Source organism: Pipistrellus hanaki (assembly GCF_964339955.1).
Source record: "Pipistrellus hanaki genome assembly, chromosome: 8".
Taxonomy (NCBI): Eukaryota; Metazoa; Chordata; class Mammalia; order Chiroptera; family Vespertilionidae; genus Pipistrellus; species Pipistrellus hanaki.
Genome location: NC_140510.1, coordinates 74,987,716 through 75,007,425, shown reverse-complemented (window position 1 = coordinate 75,007,425; position 19,710 = coordinate 74,987,716). Strand labels below are relative to the sequence as shown.

The following is a 19,710-nucleotide window of genomic DNA, read 5'->3' as shown; positions in this document are numbered from 1 at the left end:
GTAAGATGCTAATTGACTGTAGCTTTGCAAGACCCACCAGCCAATCTGGAGTGAGTATGCAAATTAACCCACAAAGCTGGTGGGGTTAATTTGCATACACAGGCCCCAGTGGCTGGGGATGGAGCAGGTTGCTTGCCTCATTGCCAAGATGACGACTCAGGTGTTCCACACTGCTCCAGCCACTCTGGGTCTCTGGGCAATGTAGGAAGGTGGAAAGGCAGCTCTAGGCCAGAATGAAGGTGGTGCCAGCAGCCAGGGGAAGGAAGGCCCATTCTTGCATGAATCTTCATGCATCGGGCCTCTGGTTTAATAACAATGAAGCAACTTTTTAATCTCATGAGTATTTTTAAAAAATTAATTTTAGAGCGAGAGGAAAAGAGACGAAGGAAAGAAGAAGGAAAAAAATTTCAATCAGAAGCCTCCTGCACGCATCCCAACTGGGGATCAAACCCAGAACTTGAGCACGTGCCCTGACTGGGAATCAAAACCACGACCCTCTGGTACGCAGGTTTATGTTCCAACCAACAAAGCCACACCGGCCAGTGCTGGAGAATCTATTTTTAATATACATAATACTAAATGGCAAAGCAAAAGTTACCTGTTGACTATTAAAAAGCTATAAAAATAATTCACAATCAAGTCTCAATGAAATATTTAAAAGTTTATCTAAAGCTGAAATTGTTAGGTTATAAAAGAAAGCCTTATTATTCCTTATAGTGGGCTAAGCTCTATGGAAAAACAAAGAATTTGAGAGAAACCAAGATGGCAGCATAGGTAAACACCTGAACTGCTTGCCTTGCACAACAATTTCAAACCTACAACTAAAGGACAAAACAGACATCATCCAGAACCACGGGAAGGCTAACTGAATGGAAATTCTACATCTAGAAGAGAAAAGCACACTGAAACTCAGAGGAGCTGTGGAAGTAAAGGCAGAGGTACAGACTTTCTCAATTGGAAGGGAGACAAAAAGTCCTGACTGCTCTGAATTCCAGTTCAGGGTGAGACTCTGGAGACACAGACTCATATGGGGAGAAATTGGACTGTCTGGCAGCGGGCAAAACTCAAGGGTGGCTTTCTCTTAGAGGTGCTCACAGTGATTACCACAGGACACTGAGACCCAGCGGCCTCTTAGGGCAGGGCAGATGAGAAGCCATTGCTGTTTGCTCCACCCTGAGATCCCGCCCCATGAAGCCATTGCTGCTTGCTCCGCCCTGAAAATCCACCCTATCCAAACTGAGCACAGAGGCTTTTGCACAAGAATGGCCTGGTCCTTTGAATTCTAAACTTACCTAACAAACTGTAGTTGAGTCAGTGAAACCCAGAAAATCCAAAAGAAGGCCCAAGGCCCCGCAGCAGTTTGCAGTGCTTCACAGCTGGGCCTTATCTGGGCACCTCCAAAACCCAAACAAAGAAGAGGAATCTGAAGATCTCTCTGTAGCTCCTACTAGGTGGCTTTGGCAGAGGCTAAATTAGCACCTGCTCGGAGATCCAAGAGCCAGTGTACCCAGGGGTCAGAGTAGGACCATCCAGATTACAACTCCTCAGATCCATAAGGGGCACATTCAGGGGGCATACTCAGTGAGCACCAAAGCCCCACTGAAGCAAGTCTTGTCTCATAAGGGTTTCTCCGGCACAGTTGTCCCAGCATAGATACGGCTGATCCTCACAGCCAATTGGCCTGGAGGTCAATTCCTCCCAGTGATACCAACAACAATCAAGGCTTAACTGCAACAAGACTGTGCACACAAGGGGTGCACCAAGTGTCCACCTCAGGTAACTGAGGACGCTGAGCCACTGGGCCCTATAGAACACCTAGCACACAAAGACACTCCATCAACTTAGGTAAGCAGCCAAAAAGCAGAGACAAAGAAACAGGTCACAAATAACAGAAATGGAGGAAAGCAAACAACTGGATATAGAGTTCAAAACCACGGTTATAAGGTTTTTCAAGAATTTTCTAGAAAAGGACGATAAATTTAGCAAGACCCTTGAGGATATGAAAAAGGACCAACAAGAAATTAAGCATATACTCACTAAAATAAAGAATAATTACAGAGATCCAACAGCAGACTAGAGGATTGCAAGAATCAAGTCAAAGATTTGAAATACAAAGCAAAAAAACACCCAACTGGAAAAGTAAAAAGAAAAAGGAATCCAAAACTATGAAGATAGTGTAAGGAGCCTCTGGGATAACTTCAAGTGTACCAACATCAGAATTATGGGGGTGCCAGAAGAGAGCAAGATACTGAAAACATATTTGAAGAAATAATGACCGAAAACTTCCCCCACCTGGTGAAAGAAATAGACTTATAAGTCCAGGAAGCACAGAGAACCCCAAACAAAAGAAATCCAAAGAGGACCACACCAAGACACATCATAATTAAAATGATAAGAGCAAAAGACAAGGAGAGAATATTAAAAGCAGCAAGAGAAAAAGTTAGTTACCCATACAAATGTCAGCTGATTTCTCAACAGAAACTATGCAGGCCAGATGGGAGTGGCAAGAAATATTCAAAGTGATGAATAGCAAGAACATACAACCAAGATTACTCTACCCAGCAAAGCTATCATTCAGAATTGAAGGTCAGATAAAGAGTTTCACAGATAAGAAAAAGCTAAAGGAGTTCATCACCACCAAACCAGTATTATATGAAATGCTGAAAGGTATTCTTTAAGAAGAGGAAGAAGAAAAAGGTAAAGATAAAAATTATGAACAAATACATATCTATCAACAAGTGAATCTAAAAATCAAGTGAGTAAAAAAAAAATCTGATGAACAGAATAAACTGGTGAATATAATAGAATCATAGAATCAGGGGCATATAAAGAAAGTAGTCTGACAATTTTGGGGAGGAAAAGGGTGTGGGGGTGCAGAGAGACTGGACAAAAATCGTACACCTATGGATGAGGATGGGGGGGGTGTGAAGGCAGAGGGTGGGGTGGGAACTGGGTAGAGGGGAGATATGAGGGGGAAAAAGAGGAGCAATTATAATCATTTGAACAATAAAGATTTATTAAATTTTTAAAAGTGAAAACACTACTGCCTTCCCTTAGCATGGAAACTCTCAAACATGGACAAGACCATAGAACACAAGCACTAAGTGCTTTGATACTGTAGAAAACAATTTAAACAACAGGAAATATATAATGACTTACAACCCAAATTAATTAGATTTAAATTTCTTCACACTGGAACTAGTTTTGATTTATCTCTAGATCCCAACAGAAGGGCAACAGCCAAAAAAAAAAAGCTAAAAAGAAAGTTTCTTCTTTTTTCTACATCCACTGAATACTGGATAAATGTTCAATAAAATATTTTAGACTCTGGTCCATTCCAAGACAAGAGGGGAAGAATAGGGAGCAGTTATAGGGTTAATCCTCGGACTGACCCGCTAGCACAGTGAAAAACAAGTTCCAGCTTGGAGGACACACCCCTTTAAGCATAATTAAGCTTGATCTTGTGACTGCTCCCTAGATCTTTCCTGGGTAGCTAACCAGCTGTGGGAGGTGCAGCAAGTGCTGCCAAAACAAGTGAAACTTACAAGAACATTGTAAATTACCTTGTTTACCACGGACTATAAAATAAACCATCAAGTTACAGCGTGGATCTGTTCTGTGGCCTCAGCCAGGCACAGAAGATCCACCTACACCCAGCTTATTCTCTTTTTCCTGTCTTTTCTTCATCCTTCACCAGCCCTCCCTCAGGCTTGCCAGAACCTTGGCTGTTTTAGCACAGGGTAATTGGTAACATGGCACAGGGTAATTGGTAACAAAATGCTTACATTAGTTTTATTTCATCTGATGGTCGAAGTAGCTCACTGGATATTACTGATTTAGTTAGTGCTGAGAACACTTGTCCCCGTTCAATCCAAGTATCATCATCAGACTTTTCTAGTCCTTTACACATTACATAGATCAAAATACTTGTCAGTAATTGAAGAAGCTCCTCCTCACATTTCTATAAAAAATATAGAGTAATATTAGATTATTGGAGGGAGTGGGTGTTAAAAGTACAGAAAAACCATCATATATACTGACTGTAATCCTTTAACATATTATTTAAGTGCCTGGATGAACCTGGAACTTTACTAGTAGATCCTAGAAAGATACAAGGATAAGTAAGATACTGGCTTTGTTCTTAAGACAAGTTAGTGACTTACATGCATCTAATATCTGAGATCATTGAAACTTAGAACCTGAATATAAAAATGGAACTGTTAACAATTACACATTTCTAAGGATTAGAAGTATACAGGCATTCCTCAGGTTATGTTGGACTCAACGTAGGTCATTTCATGGTTATGTCGCCATCTCCCATTTATTTATTTAAAAAGTTCTGTCATTCCGATGTATGTACATATGTGCTTTATTTATTATTTATTTACCACAAGTAAAGGTCAGGAATTATCTTTCTTTTAAATTTTTGTTACTGTTTCACTTCATTACTACTGTGTATGTGCTCCATGTGAGTGACGTAGGTGCTTATGTAGGTGGGTTCCAACATATGGCTAAAATTGTCACATGGTAGAAATGGATCTCCAGCATAACCAGAGGACTGCCTGTATAATCTATACTAATAATGGAGGAATATGCAAATTGGCCGGGACATCGGCACATAACCACCAAGCAGGATGGGGGCAGGGCTGTGGCGGAGAGCTCTCAGCATGCCTGCACCGGGGGTCTGAAGGGTATGGAGAGAAAGGGAGAGCAGATAGGCAGTTAGGGGAATTAGGCTAAAAAGGGAGCACAGATAGGCAGGAGAATCAGGCCAGGAGGGAAGTGCAGATAGGCAGTTAGGCTGATCAGGCCTGGAGAAGAGAGCAAATATGTAGTTAGGGGGAGAGTAGATAGGCAATTAGGGAGATCAGGCCGGCAGAAGGGAGCAGTTAGGCAGTTTGGGTGATCAGGCAATGAGGGAAGAGTAGTTAGGGCCATCAGGCCGGCAGGGGAGCAATTAAGGGCATCAGGCAGATGAGCAGTTAGGAGCCAGTGGTTCTGGATTGAGAGAGGGTTCTGGATTGGAGAGGCTGCAGGCTGGGATGAGGGACCCCCCCATCCCCTGCATGAATTTCATGCACAGGCCTCTAGTAGACATATAAAAATAAAAACAGCATTTGGACAAATAAGGTATTTTACCTCTTGGCTTTCAAGTAAAGAGAAGTCATCACTAAAGCCCGTATCATTTGTGATGCTGCTTTCTTTGTCAGATTGCACAGAAAATGATTTAGCAGACTCTATTGGGGATGGCGTGCTAGGCAAGCTATCTGGCATTTGACTGCCACTATCACTCGGTTCACATGAGTCAATTCCACTAAGATCTAAACTCAAATGTGAAGGGTTACTGTGCCAAAATTCTTCCTGATTCTCTGATTTGAAAGAGAGTTCTCCCACAGAACTATCTTCTTGAAATAATGGTGTGTTTGAATCTAGAGAATGTCTATCCTCCAAACTCCATTGATCAGAAGACACATTAGCTGAGGCAAAAGAGTTGATTTTTTCATCATCTGTCTTTTCATCAAAGTTCCTCTTGATATCTTCAGCTGATATATTTTTATCATTGTCTTTCATTAAAACAGCCCTATTGTGCTTATGAAAAGTATTTCCATTTTCAAAATTTGGTTTAACAAAGAGCCTAACTAAAGTGTCTTGCCAACCCACTTGTTGAGAAATTTGATGTGCTGCATCTGGCTGGGACTGTAAAATCTGTAAAATCTGCAAAGAGATTAAGAAAACAAAATTTGTCAAAAAGTACACAATCCTTTACATCAAAAACAATTTCTTTTCAGTTATTTTAATGACAAAGTAACTTAATGAGAACTTCTCAAAAGATTATGTTTGTAACTGGGTTAGAAACTATTTGGAAGGCAGATATTATGTTTGAAACTAATCTACATTATTTCATTACAGAGTTAAGATGTACTCAAATATTTATTGAAAGATAAAGATAAATAATCCTCCACATGTCAACACACTCATGTTATTCATTTAACTTGGTCAGAGAGAAAATATAAAGGTATATTTAAAATTTAATAAGTTATATCCTCCTAACTAAATATTACCATGACCCTATTACATTTGTTTAGCAAATATTGAACATTTACTAGGTGGCAGGCATAGTCCTGGTACTAGGGTTAGGGGAGAAAATAGGATAAACAAGACACTTTGATAGGACCTAAGGGCCTCAAGAATAATGTTTTCCCCATCTCATTTTTTTTAAGGCAAAGTTGATGGTTGTTTTGGCAAAAAACATTTTTTTCATTCTTTCTATATTGTGGAAACAAAAGCAAACTAAACTTTAATTCCAGAAAAACTAATTCCAATAAAATGGAAGCTGCTATTTATCTAGAATGAGTAATTGAAATTAAAGATATGTGGCAATGTGTATGATCTCCTCTCTAAATGATTTCACTTTTTGGGAAAATAAAAAGTTTTCAAACACTGTCAAACTTAGGTAAGATCCTTAAAACATTTTTAACACAAAGCCAATAAACTTCTATGTAGATAAAAGGAAATTTCAGAATTTCTAACTCTGACAGGTTTCACAGCAGGAGATGAATAATGTTGATAGAACTTCAATATTAATAGTTCTAATGTACACTGATGCTGATATAGAAAGTAATAAGGCACAATGAGATGTGGAGTTTCTTCACTAATGCTATCAATCAGTGAGCTACCATTATTCTAAAGGTGCAATATACCAATTCTTTTTTCTTCCAGATTAAGCTTTCCTTGAATAAAAACTATAGAGCACTTATTTATGGAATATAATGAATAACATAAACCGATGAACAAAAACAGATCCAGAGACAGAGAAGTATCAATCAGACTGTCAAACAGGAAGGTAGGGATGGGTAGGAGTAAAGGGGAGAGATCAAAGGACTTGTATACATGCATATAAGCCTAACCAATGGACACAGACACCAGGAGGGTGAGGGCATGAATGGGGGTAGGGGGACAATGAGGGGATAAGGATATATATGTAATACCTTAATCAATAAAGAAAAAAAAATTTTTTTAAGTACTAAAAAAATCACACACAAAAAAACTAGATTTCATGGACAGCTGTTTCTAGTTGCTCACTAAAAGGATAGGATCCATTTATAATACATGACCTGTTTTAAGAACAATGTGGCAAAATCCATCAAAATGTAAACTGTAAATACCCTATGACACAGCAATTCCATTTCATGGATTATGTACTGCAGATGTGACACCACAAACAGATAAAGATATATGCAAAATATGTTCTTTCTAAAAGTTTATTAACATGAAAAAAAGAGGAATCATCCTAAATGCCCATCAACAAAGAACCAGATAATACTTAATAACCAAAACTGAAAAACTAAGTAGCCATTCAAGAGAAATATATATATCCACATTTACTGATTTACTGTGATCTAATCAGGGAAAGAAAAGCAAGGAAGCAAATTAAATGCCAGACAGGTCAGTGCTTCCAGTGGAATAGAGAGGAGGTATTAATTGAAAAGAATCTCAGGGGATAACTAATTGTTGAATTAGTTGAATGTTAAATGGGTGCACTGAAGGCAAATCATTGTTGGAATAGTCATGAACAGATTATAGAAAATTCCACAAAGTTCTAAGTTTTAGAAACTCGAAAATATTATAAACGTATTAGAAATTGTCATAATCATTGAAAGTCCTTAATAAAGAAACTACTCTTTTGCTGTAAACTTTTAACTCTGAAAGGGCGTATTTCCAGGCGCCCATGTAATGAGCTCAAAAGAACAAATTCATATGCTGAATGCTTGAACATGAAGTTAATTCATATAAAAAAAGGAAACCATAAAATGTAATTTATAAAAGAACAGATATTAAAACTTACATCTGGTGCAAAACACTCAATCTGAAAGTTATTCAAATGACACTGCTATTTTTAAAGTCTATCTTACAGTTTACTAACCTTTCTGCAGATGACCACCCTGACATTTATGTATGTTCTGTGAGATAAATATACCACAGATAACAGATCTTTGAAATTAATAGCAGGATCTGTGGTGGGGAAAAAGAAAAGTTAAAATTAAATTCCAGAGATAACCAAAGAAAAAATTGTAGGTAATAATTATATAAATGTTGAAATAACTGCTTCATTTTCATTTTATCTTTTGCTGTCAACAACAAATGCCCTTTTATTTTTTACAACTTTATTAAGATTTCATTAACATAAAACATTATATAAATTTAAGGTTATAAGGTAATGATTTGATGGTGTGTGTGTATATTGTGAAATGATTACCATAATAAGGTTAACACATTCATCCCACTCAGTTACCTTTTTTTGTGTGTTGAAAACATTTAAAATCTGCTCTCATAGTAACTTTCAAGTACACAATATTGTTAACAATAGTTACCATGCTGTACATTAGATGCCCAGGACTTAGACATCTTATAACTAAAAGTTTATACACTTAGACCACTTTCACCCGTATCTCCTCCTGCCCCTCCCTCAGCCTTGATAACCGCCATCTACTCTGTTTCTATGTGCTGATTTTTTTGGATTTCACACATGAGATCAGACAGTATTTGTCCCGATTTATTTTATTTAGCAGAATACTATCCAGATTCTTCCTTCCTTTTTATGACTAATATTTGTGTATATTTATATATAACATATCTTCTCTACCAATTCATCTAACAATGGACACTTAAGATGTTTCCATGTCTTGGTTATTATGAATTAATTATGCAATGAACATGGGGGTAAAGGTTTCTTAGAGATAATAATTTCATGCATTTTGGGTATATAACCAGAAGTGGGATAGCTAGGTCATAGAGTAGTTCTATTTTTAATTTTCTGAAGAACCGCCATACCATTTACCACAGTGACTATACCAATTTACATTAGCACCAATAGAGCACAAGGGTTCTCTTTTCTCCACATCTTCATCAGCACTCCTCTCTTATCTTTTTTATAATTGCTATCTTAACAAGTGTGAAGGGATATCTGTGGCCAGATTTGTATTTCCCTGATAATTAAGGATGTTGAGCACCTTTTCATGTTACTGTTGGTCATTTGTACATCTTCTTTGGAAAAATAGCTATTCAGGTCCTTATGTTAAATTTTTAATTGGATTTTTTGCTATTGACTTGTACAATTTCCTTATATATTTTGAATATTAACCCATCAGATTTTTACTTGCAAATATTTTCTCCTCTCTGGGTTACCTTTTAATTTTGATGGTTTCTTTTGCTGTGCAGAAGCTTTTGTGTGTTGTAGTCCCACTTATTTTGACATTTTTTGCTGAAGCTTTTGGTATCATACTCAAAATACCACTGTCAAGACCCATTATAAGGAGCTTTTCCATATGTTTTCTTTCAGCAGTTTTATGGCTCAGGTCTTACATTTAAATATTTAATCCACATGTGCTAAATTTTGTGAATGGTATAAGATAGGGGTTCATTTTCATTCTTTTGCATGTGGATATTCAGTTTTGCTGACACCATTTATTGATGAAACTACCTTTTTCCCATTGAGTAGACACCTTGTCAAATATTAGTTTATCATATATGCATAGGTTTATTTCTGGGTTGATTCTGTTCCTTGGTCTATGTGTCTGTTTTTATACCTGTAGCATATTTTTTTGATATGTTTAAATTTTACAAAGACAATAGGTTTAGAATGTTTGACATCTTCCTGAGTAAACTGTAAATTATAATTCTTTTCTTTTGATTGCCTGAACATACTGTCCATACTACTTGAGTCTTATACTATTACTTATATTTTTAAGTACATGTTTTGTCTTAGCAGCAAGATGGTAAACCACTCAAGACAAAGACCTTATCTTACCTTTTGAACCCCCAGTATCTGATAATTTTATAGTTTTTAGTATATATTTAAAAAAGGGGGGGCTTATAAAAAAAGAAATGTCTAAAGTTTTAATTTTGCCTTTAACAATTTAAGATTTTAAAAAAGATAAGGCATTTTATACATATTTTCTCTAGTGTTCATTTCTTGTTATAGAGACTCAATTATTTACTAATCAGTCAATCAACATTAACTAAAGACCTACCAAGTAAGGCACTGTGTTAGACATAGGAAGAAAATACGAAAAAAGGCACATAAGAAACATTACCCAAGGAAAGCCTTGCTGAATTAAATATTGTAATATGTCATTTAAGCCCAGCCAGTATGGTTCAGTGATTGAGCGTTGACCGATGAACTGGAAAGTTGTGGATTAATTCCTGGTCAAGGCACATGCCTGGGTTGCGGGCTCAATACCCCCCAGTAAGGGGTATGCAGGAAGCAGCCAATTGATTATCTCTCATTGATACTTCTATTTCTCTTCTCCTCCCCATGCCCGAAATCAATAAACACATTAAAAAACAACAACAAGCAATTTAAAAAGCAAGCTGAGGAAGGAGGTAATTTAAAAAGCAAGCTCCATCAAGCAGGGGGGATTAAGGGGGGAGAAGGGATGAGAACCATCAAATAGAGCTATGCTGCTATGAAGAACATCTTTTAAAATAATCAGGATTGCCCTGGTGGGTGACTCAGTTGTTTGGAGCATTGTCTTGTACTGTACATCAAAAGGTTTCGGGTTTGATCTTGGTCAGGGCACATACAGAAGGCAACCAACCCCTTCCTCTCTCTCTCTAAAAAAAAAAAATCAATGAAAACATATCCGCTGATGAGGATTAAAAAAATATATTTTAAAAATATCATCAGTGCCGAAACCGGTTTGGCTCAATGGATAGAGCGTCGGCTTGGGGACTGAAGGGTCCCGGGTTCGATTCCGGTCAAGGGCATGTACCTTGGTTGCGGGCATATCCCCGGTAGGGGGTGTGCAAGAGGCAGCTAATCGATGACTCTCTCCCATCGATGTTTCTAACTCTCTATCTCTCTCCCTTCCTCTCTGTACAAAATCAATAAAATATATTTTAAAAAAATCATCAGTACCATTACCCTTAGTCATACCTGTATTTATGATTTGATTGATGAGGTTTTTAATGAGAGAAGTATTAACAGGTGTTTCATTTAGAAGGAGTCCCAATCCTGAATAGCCAACTTCTCTGAGTCGAATACGCTGTTTACTTCGTTCATAAACATTTGTACATTTCAACATTTGTTCCATAACCTGGTCACAATAGTAATAAGAGTCTTATTAATATAGAGAACTGAGAACAGTGTGTCACAGGTTAATATTGAATAAAATATTGGTGAAATATGTTTTTGAAACATAATTATATTCCTTAAGTATAACCCCCCCTCCCAAAAAAACACACACACACACAAAAAACAACAACACAGCACTAATAGGGAGGAGTGCTCCATATCTCACAATCATTCAAAAATAATTGAAAAATAAATTGGACTAAAACACATCTATGTTAGAATTAATAATATGTTTAAAATTCTAGTTTACATGTATTTCTTAGCAGATAAAAGGAATAATTTAAATTTTATTTTAATGGCTAAGGTATATAAGGAAATAAACTCTGTAGCTTGTAAGAGGAATAAAAGTGTGTTCTCAAAGAGAACAAAGATCTTCTAGATTAATCTAGTAATCCGTTTATGTAGCAGTTATAAAAATAATTTTATTAACAAAGAAACAGTTTGTAAAGCAACCTATCTATATGCTAAAATTGGTAGTAAATCAGCAACCCCATACTTCCTGGAGTGAGATCAACGTTTTTCAAAAAGAGAAACTGAAACCATATGTGGGAAAGGGTAATCCTATATAATAAAAGCCTAATATGCTAAGTGTCCAGTCATCCAGTTGGCTATTCAACCAAAGCGTAATATACTAAAGATATGCTAAGGTCACTCAACAGCTCGCTATGACCTGCACTGACCACCAAGAGATAGATGTTCTGGTAGGTTAGCTTGCTGCTGGGGTCCAGCCTATTGGTAATGAGATGGGCCAGACACACCCTGGAGCCCTCCTGCAGTCCCTCTTTGACTGGCCAACCTCCCAGGCCCCAATCTTGCACCAGAGGGGTCCCTCAGCCTGGCCTGCACCCTCTTGCAATCTGGGACCCCTCAAGGGATGTTGGAGAGCTACTTTCAGCCTGATGGTGGAACTACTGGTTGCTATGTTGCGCCCTGACCACCAGGGGCCAAACGCTCAACACAGGAGGGGTGCCACTCAGCCAGAAGCCAGGCTCATGGCTGTTGAGCGCAGCAGCAGTAGCAGGAGCATCTCCCACCTCCACTATAGCCCCTCCTGCCTCCATGGCAGTGCTAAGGATGTCCAGTGGGCCTAAGCCAGCAGTCAGACATCCCCCAAGGGCTCTCAGAGTGCAAGAGGGCACAGGCCAGGCTAAGGGACCCCCCCTGAGAGCACAAATTTCATGCACCAAGCCTCTAGTCTTGAAAATAGTATCATGAAGAATCCTTCCAAGGCCATTTTTAAAAGAAATAACATTTAATCTCATCTCCACAAAGGAACAATTGTATGGACAGATGTTTTAAAGAGTGACTTCACAGGTCACCACAACCAATATGCAAGAGACTATGTCAGACCACTTTTTAGTGTATCTTTGTTTTCTAAAGTTTAGGGATTTCAAACACAGGCAATCCAAGTATGACCCCATAAGTAGACTTTATAATGTAACACTAATATTATAAGCAAAAACAACTGTTGTAAAGCAATTAAGCATAATGAACAAGAGAATAAATCATGGGGGGAAAATAATGTATTCAGCAACAGAAATATGACTGACTCTGCTTTTAGTCAACAAAAAAGGTGTAGTAGGTGGCTTCAGTCAAAGTTCAGAGTTTGGAATATTCTAGAGTGTTTAATAAAATAGGTTCTATTTCTTTGACAAGACAAATTACAATTTTTCTGCCTGAGTTTCTTCATCTGAAATATGGGGATGAAAATAATATACACTTCATGAAGTTGTTGCAAGTCCCTGACAAATAGTGAGTGCTATATAAGGTTAATTATGATCTGCCATGTAGACCCACCACAAGTGAAAATGGACATGAGAAATTTTATATTGAAGATAGTATAACAAAGTACATTTTTCACTGAAATGATTGATAAGATTACAATATAATTAGCTTTTAAAAATGCAAACAATAAAAACATGGAGAATATGTATCAAAACAAATGTGACAATTTATAATTAGAAGTAGATATAAAACAGGTTTACATTCATAGAATGTATATATTCCAAGTAAATTCATATACCATAACTGTCCATAAAATATAAAGATATCTGAAAAATGTACCTTAAAAATGATTTCTCTTAGTCTGTCAGAGTACTTCTGATTTAAGAGCAAGGCATAAAGTATGTCAGCATTTCCTGGTTCAAACAGCAATAAAAAAAGCTGACCTCTAGTTGGGCTGGTACGCAGGAGACCAAAGAGTATATCCAAAATTCCAAAGAGCTTTTAAAATCAAACACAAATCAAATGACCACTCTCAGATATGGAAGCCAAATAAAATCATAAACCACAAACAGTTATTTCACTAAATCCAACATACCCTAATATTCTAGCTTAACTGAACTGCCTGATGTCTTCTGAACCCTGCCTTTCAGTCTATTATGCTTTTTTGGTTTATTCCACTTCCTTTAGTATATCTTCTCACAGCCACATTTATCTGCTAAACCATACCTATTCTGCTATATCCATGTGAAAGCAATCTCTTCCATAAAGCCTTTCCTGATCTCCTCACAATGTAATACTCTCGTATGAAAACCTCATAGGACTATGTTTCTCTCTTATAGATGTTATCATGCTCTTTTTTGGTTTGTTTGTTTCATAATTACTTATAAGCTTTTCTTACTCACCCCTGCCTCCATTCGGCTAAAAGTAAAAATGATAATTGGTTCATCAATATAAACCTACAATGGCTGGTATTGTTCTATACAGAGTTAAATTTTCATAAAATAATTCTTTGAATTGATCAAGAAAATTTCATTGGCAATGAATCATAGCAGGTGACAAAAGAGTTAAGATTTAATAAGATGGCTACTCATATCTAAATGATGAGAAGCTTTTGAAGTAGTCCAACTTTATAGGGAAACTGCCAAAGTTCACTTATCTATATAACACCAATTATAAAGGCATGTATAAAATGAGTACACAATGAGTATTTCATGATACAGGCAAAAATATTTAAGTCAACATAAATTAAAGTGCCTCAAATTTGATGCTGAGAGTGGAATACAGAAAGAGCACAGAAATCGCAGTAAAGACATTTGGTTCTTCTAGTCACAGGTTTATCAGCTGTGTGACAAATTTTTAAGTCTCCTAATCTTTCTGAACATATATTTTCAAATATACAAGTGGGAAGAGTAATTCCTGATCTGTATATTTTATACAAGTGGTTCTCAAATTCTACCATGTACCACAATCACCTGGAGAGCTTGATTCAGTAGTATCTTTTAATTTATAAAAAGTTCCCAGGTAAAGCTAACTAAACATTAAGAACCACTGTATTAAAAAGTAGTTCTGAGCTATAAATAAGTAATGTATATAAAATTATTTAAAAATAGAAATATATTTACAATTTACTTTATGTAAAATTTATATGAATCTATGTTAAAATTCATGTTAGAAATCTGCCCAGTACGCCAAAACCGGTTTGGCTCAGTGGTAGAGCGTCGATCTGTGGACTGAAAGGTCCCAGGTTCGATTCCGGTCAAGGGCATGTACATTGGTTGCGGGCACATCCCCGGTAGGGGGCGTGCAAGAGGCAGCTGGTCGATGTTTCTCTCTCATCGATGTTTCTAGCTCTCTATCCCTCTCCCTCTCTGTAAAAAATCAATAAAATATATTTAAAAAAAAAAAAATCTGCCCAGTAACTCTGATGATAGGTAAATATACATTATATGACCTATGAAAATAGGCTCAGAATTGCCAGAAAAAGAAACTATTTTCACAGCCTACTTTCTAGTTTATTAAAATATTATATTATACTGACATCTAGTTTATTAAACTTTCAGTTAGTAGATAAACTTTACTTATTTAACTGCATAACATATGTGACACTATAAATATTTTACTGTTAAAATGTTTATTATACATATATAAGTTTAAAAGATGATGATACAGAAACTTAAATGTTAAAAAGAAAAATTAGATCATCTTGGGCATAATACCTGTTCTTCTTCATTAATAGCAGCTATGTAACCCATAATACTTTGTATCTCTTCATGAGTTCCACCTTTGCATAGAAAATATTTAATTAGTCCATACAAAGAAATCCTTATTGTCCGAATATCATCCAGTGACAGCTCACTATATTTACAATCACTTCTGAAAGAGAAAGTAAAAGTGCAAGAATTGAAATTTAAAATTCTTATATTTGAATATCCTATATAATAAAAGGCTAATATGCAAATTGACCAAATGGCAGAATGACTGGTTGCTATGATGTGCACTGACCATCAGGGCAGATGCTCAATGCAGGAGCTACCCCCTGGTGGTCACTGCACTCCCACAGGGGAAGCACTGCTCAGCCAGAAGTTGGGCTCACAGCTGGCCGGGCTGAGGGACCCTCCTGAGTGCACGGATTTCATGCACTGGGCCTCTAGTTTTCACATAAAAAATTAATTTAAAAAACATGTTTCCATGTTATTAGTACTCATAACATAATATTAGTAACCAATGTTACCCCAATAAATTTAATTAAAAAAAAAAAAGAACTATTGTATCTTTGGCTTCTTTTTCTAAATAGGAAGCCTTCTGAAGTTAGGAGTTTCAATGACAAAGATATTAATGTATATATTATGCAACACTCACTATGTAGCAGACACAATTCTAAATGCTTTATACACTATTAATTCATTTAATTAAATCCTCAAAACAACCATAGGATATCTCAATTTTATTATATCCTTGTCATAGAACAGAAAACTTAAGCACAAAAAAGTTTAGTCAATTAATGAAACACAAGATTCAAACCCAAAGTATATGATGAATTGTTTTTCATTTTGACTTCCACACTATTCTGCCTCTCTGAAGTTAAAGGATATTAGAATTGCTGGAAAATAAACAACCTAGATATTCCAATCAAGTAGCAAGCAGAAAATATCAAACTGAGAAGGCATAAGGACATCATACCCATAATAAATCCTAAGGGTATCTAGGAGAAATTGCACACCAAACTTCTTTCTGAAAACTCTCCTGCTGTCTTTGATGATGGTAGAAAGATACTGTATATGACCTAAAACAGAAAGTTCACTCATAAATAATATACCTATCATAAAGTCATACATGTAGTTATAAATTTCTAAAACAACTATAAAATTATATCTAACAGCCTGCTCTCACCAATTCTAAAGGGAAAATCTCCACGGTTCCAAATATGAAAGTCAAAAAGTAAATACTGATACATTTGTTGCAGGAGCTGCATATTTTTCTCTAATGATACTTGTTCAATTAGTAATTGAATTGCCATCAATACATTAACATCCATTAAAGTGCTTGGCACCTGAAATCCAAACAGAAAAGATTTCTGTAAAGCTTAGTTTAAATAATTACCCTTAAGCTATAATTCTAAGTAATTTATTCAGAACATCTACTAAATATAAAAATGTTGATTAGAATAATGTAAACAACTTAAGACAATTTTTCTGAAGTAATGCTAGAACATATTTTCCTACTGTTATGAATTAATCACATATCCCAAATAACAAAGGTAACAAACAAGTTCCTATTATGTAAGATAAGTAATTCTTGTATAAGGTGATTCAATGATTATTAAAATCTACTTGTGAAATAAATTATATACACTAATATAACAAGCTGTCATAGTGTAATTTAAAAAATATTATTTATTAGGAAGAAGAACCTCCAACACTAACTGCTATTTACAATCACCAGCCACATCTACATAATGTTAGACTAGCTCACCTTCTGAAGTAAGGCACCAAGAGTAGCAACTCCATGGGAGTGAATAAGATTGTCCTGGTTAATAGGATGTCTTTGAATCAAGTGTTTCACAATCAAGATAAATGTTGCAACTAAATTTCTCTCTAGTCTTGACTCTGGAATTGGGAACATGCCATTAATTATCATAATTATTCTAATCACTTTATATCATATTTTCTCTATCATAATGACTATTGTGTAACATACAAAGAATCCAGTTAAGAAATTTGCCTCCTAAGGTCACTTACAGAACAGAAATATCAGAAAAAGAAGCATTGCATATTGTATACTTATATGCACATGTAAATATTTTCTCTACCGTAAATTTAACAATGTTGTCATATTTCCACTAAAAGTACAAACTTGGGATAAGAGTTATACCAACATCTTAAGTCTTCTGATTAAAGTATTATACATTTTCTGAACATTAGTAAAATTAGGGATGGGCTGCCTCAGCTACAAATGGTTAAGTTTCTTCCTAATAGACATCTTAATCTATTTTCAATTAGTTCTCCAATTTTTCAATGACTATTTTGTATTAATTTCATCTTAATACCTGATGTCTTTGTGGAGATCGGTATCACCCAATCTCCTTCTACAGGTGTTATCAATTCAGAAACTGTTCTCTCATTTATTCCTTCGGGAATCTGTCCTTCACTGAAGTGGCTAATTTGTTCCAACAAAGGAAAGAGTACATTTAATCCACCTATGCAGTTTATGATGTCCTGAAAAAGAAAATTATAATATTTTAATCTTTAAAACAAGGACAATTTTGTCATTTGATAACTACACAGTATGTATGAGGTTATAATTTACTAAATCTTTGTATGGGACAATCTAAGCTATAGGAACCCTTGTATCGGCATATGCTTTAAAGACCAGCTTTAGAAGTCACCATAATCAACACTCAACAGAGATTAAGCCAGGTCTTTTTTACCGCACCTTAGTTTTCCAAAGTTCACGAATTCCAAACAGGCAATCTAAACATGACCACATGAGTTGACTTTATCTTGTAACACTAAGGATGTAAGAGGAAACTGTCACAAGGCTATTAGGCATAATGAACAGAGGAACAAATAAAGAGAGAATATATTTGACAGGAGAAATATGACTGATTCCTCTACTTTTACTTAACAAAATAGGTGAAGTAGGTGGCTTCAACCAAAGTTCAAAATGACTATTTTTAATAGCTTAACAAAATATATTCAAATCCTCTGACACGTTACTAATTTCTCTGCCTCAGTTCATCATCTCTAAAATTAGATTATATTAATTCCCACTTTGTAAAGTAAGATCAGTGTGTGTAAGTAAGATCGGTGTTTGACATATAGGAAGTCTACATAACATTAGCTATTAAGAATTGCTAAAATGTTCTCAACTGCCATGTAGACCCAACTAAAGTTTGTATACAACCTCTTCACATTTACAAACCTTGTAAAACCAATCTTACAAGTGACAGCCAAAGTTAACTTATAAATTGGTGAGCAAATCATAAATCTTACTATGCTAACTGATATTTGTTCTTAAAATCAAAGAGGAAAAAAGATTTATAGCCCATTTGGCATGGCTCAGTGGTTGAGCATCCACCTATGAACCAGGAGGTCACAGTTCGATTCCTGGTCAGGGCACATGCCCAGGTTGTGGGCTTGATCCCCAGTAGGGGCGTGCAGGAGGCAGCCGATAATTGGTACTCTCTCATCACTGATGTTTTCTCTTTTTCTCTTTCTCTCTTCTCTCTTCTCTCTCCTCTCTCTCTCCCTCCCTCCCTCCCTCCCTCCCTCCCTCCCTCCCTCCCTCCCTCCCTCCCTCTCTCTCTCTCTCTCTCTCTCTCTCCCCCTGAAATAATAAATAAGATAAATAAAATAAATAAATATTTATACTACAAAAATAACATGAGGATTAATACAAACTGATGGATTTCTTTTTACACAGGAAGAATTATCCTAATGATTTGTTCACTGAAAGAATAAGCATATTTAATTGGTGTTAAAGTGACCAGAAATCTGCCACATAGTTTTAGGGATTAAATACCTTTTAACAAGTGAAGCAATTAATAAGATAGTATATTATTATCATAAAAATTGTTAAGTTGATGGCATAGTTTAAAACCTAAATTTCAAGCAAATCAGTCATTTAACTACTTAATTTGTTCACGCTGCAAACATTTTAATGGTGACTTATTCAAATAAATCTGGTAGTGCTTAAATCATAAACCCTTCTACAGAATCAGTAAAACTTATAAAATATCTTGTCTACCATTTATCATTAACTTACCTTAATGTCCCAGTTGACTACTTTGTTTCCTGTTAACCTTCCATGCAAACAATTAGTAGATAAATCAAGACAGATTGAATTTTTGCAGGCCTACGAATGAATGAATGAATGAATGAATGAATGAATGAATAAATAAATAAATAAATAAATAACATGGCAAACAGCTAAGCACAATAAAGACAATACATAACACTTTAACCATAGATGGAACATTTCACCATAACTTTAAAAGATACATAGTATAGTCAATTATAAGATACCTACAATATTAAGTTTAGTATTATTAGTCTCTGATTGATTCTAATAAGAATCAGGGACTAGATTCTAAAGTACTTATCAAATGCAGGTCACTACTGCTTGTCATCTGGCAGATGAGTTAGAACTAGAACTTACCACTCATCAACCACATAGTTTCACATTTTTTCTCTCTTTTAAACCATATATGCAAGAAGACTTTTTTGCCTTTTTAAAAACATTGGTAATTGGCAAATTTAGGTGAAGACTATACAGGATTTCACCTTTCAAATTCTTTCAAATTTTCTGTGGGTTTGAAATTAATAAAAATAAAAAGTTAGGGGAAAACTCCA

The 19,710-nt window shown here is 35.8% G+C and overlaps 1 protein-coding gene across 6 annotated transcripts in view; it reads right to left on the bottom strand.

Moving 5' to 3' along the window:
* NBEAL1 (neurobeachin like 1) overlaps nt 1-19,710 on the bottom strand; it is a 114,739-nt gene that overhangs the window by 53,381 nt on the left and 41,648 nt on the right. For 5 of the 6 annotated variants that reach the window (XM_084893155.1, XM_084893154.1, XM_084893153.1 and 2 more), the window contains 11 exons: nt 19,124-19,213; nt 17,406-17,574; nt 16,832-16,965; nt 16,250-16,409; nt 16,040-16,142; nt 15,076-15,232; nt 13,199-13,357; nt 10,937-11,096; nt 7,925-8,013; nt 5,140-5,715; nt 3,786-3,961 (listed from right to left, as the gene is read on the bottom strand). In XM_084893155.1, the coding sequence (XP_084749281.1) occupies nt 3,786-3,961; nt 5,140-5,715; nt 7,925-8,013; nt 10,937-11,096; nt 13,199-13,357; nt 15,076-15,232; nt 16,040-16,142; nt 16,250-16,409; nt 16,832-16,965; nt 17,406-17,574; nt 19,124-19,213 (1,973 nt within the window). The remainder of the gene's footprint in view (nt 1-3,785; nt 3,962-5,139; nt 5,716-7,924; nt 8,014-10,936; nt 11,097-13,198; nt 13,358-15,075; nt 15,233-16,039; nt 16,143-16,249; nt 16,410-16,831; nt 16,966-17,405; nt 17,575-19,123; nt 19,214-19,710) is intronic. The other variant, XM_084893156.1, reaches the window with a different exon arrangement.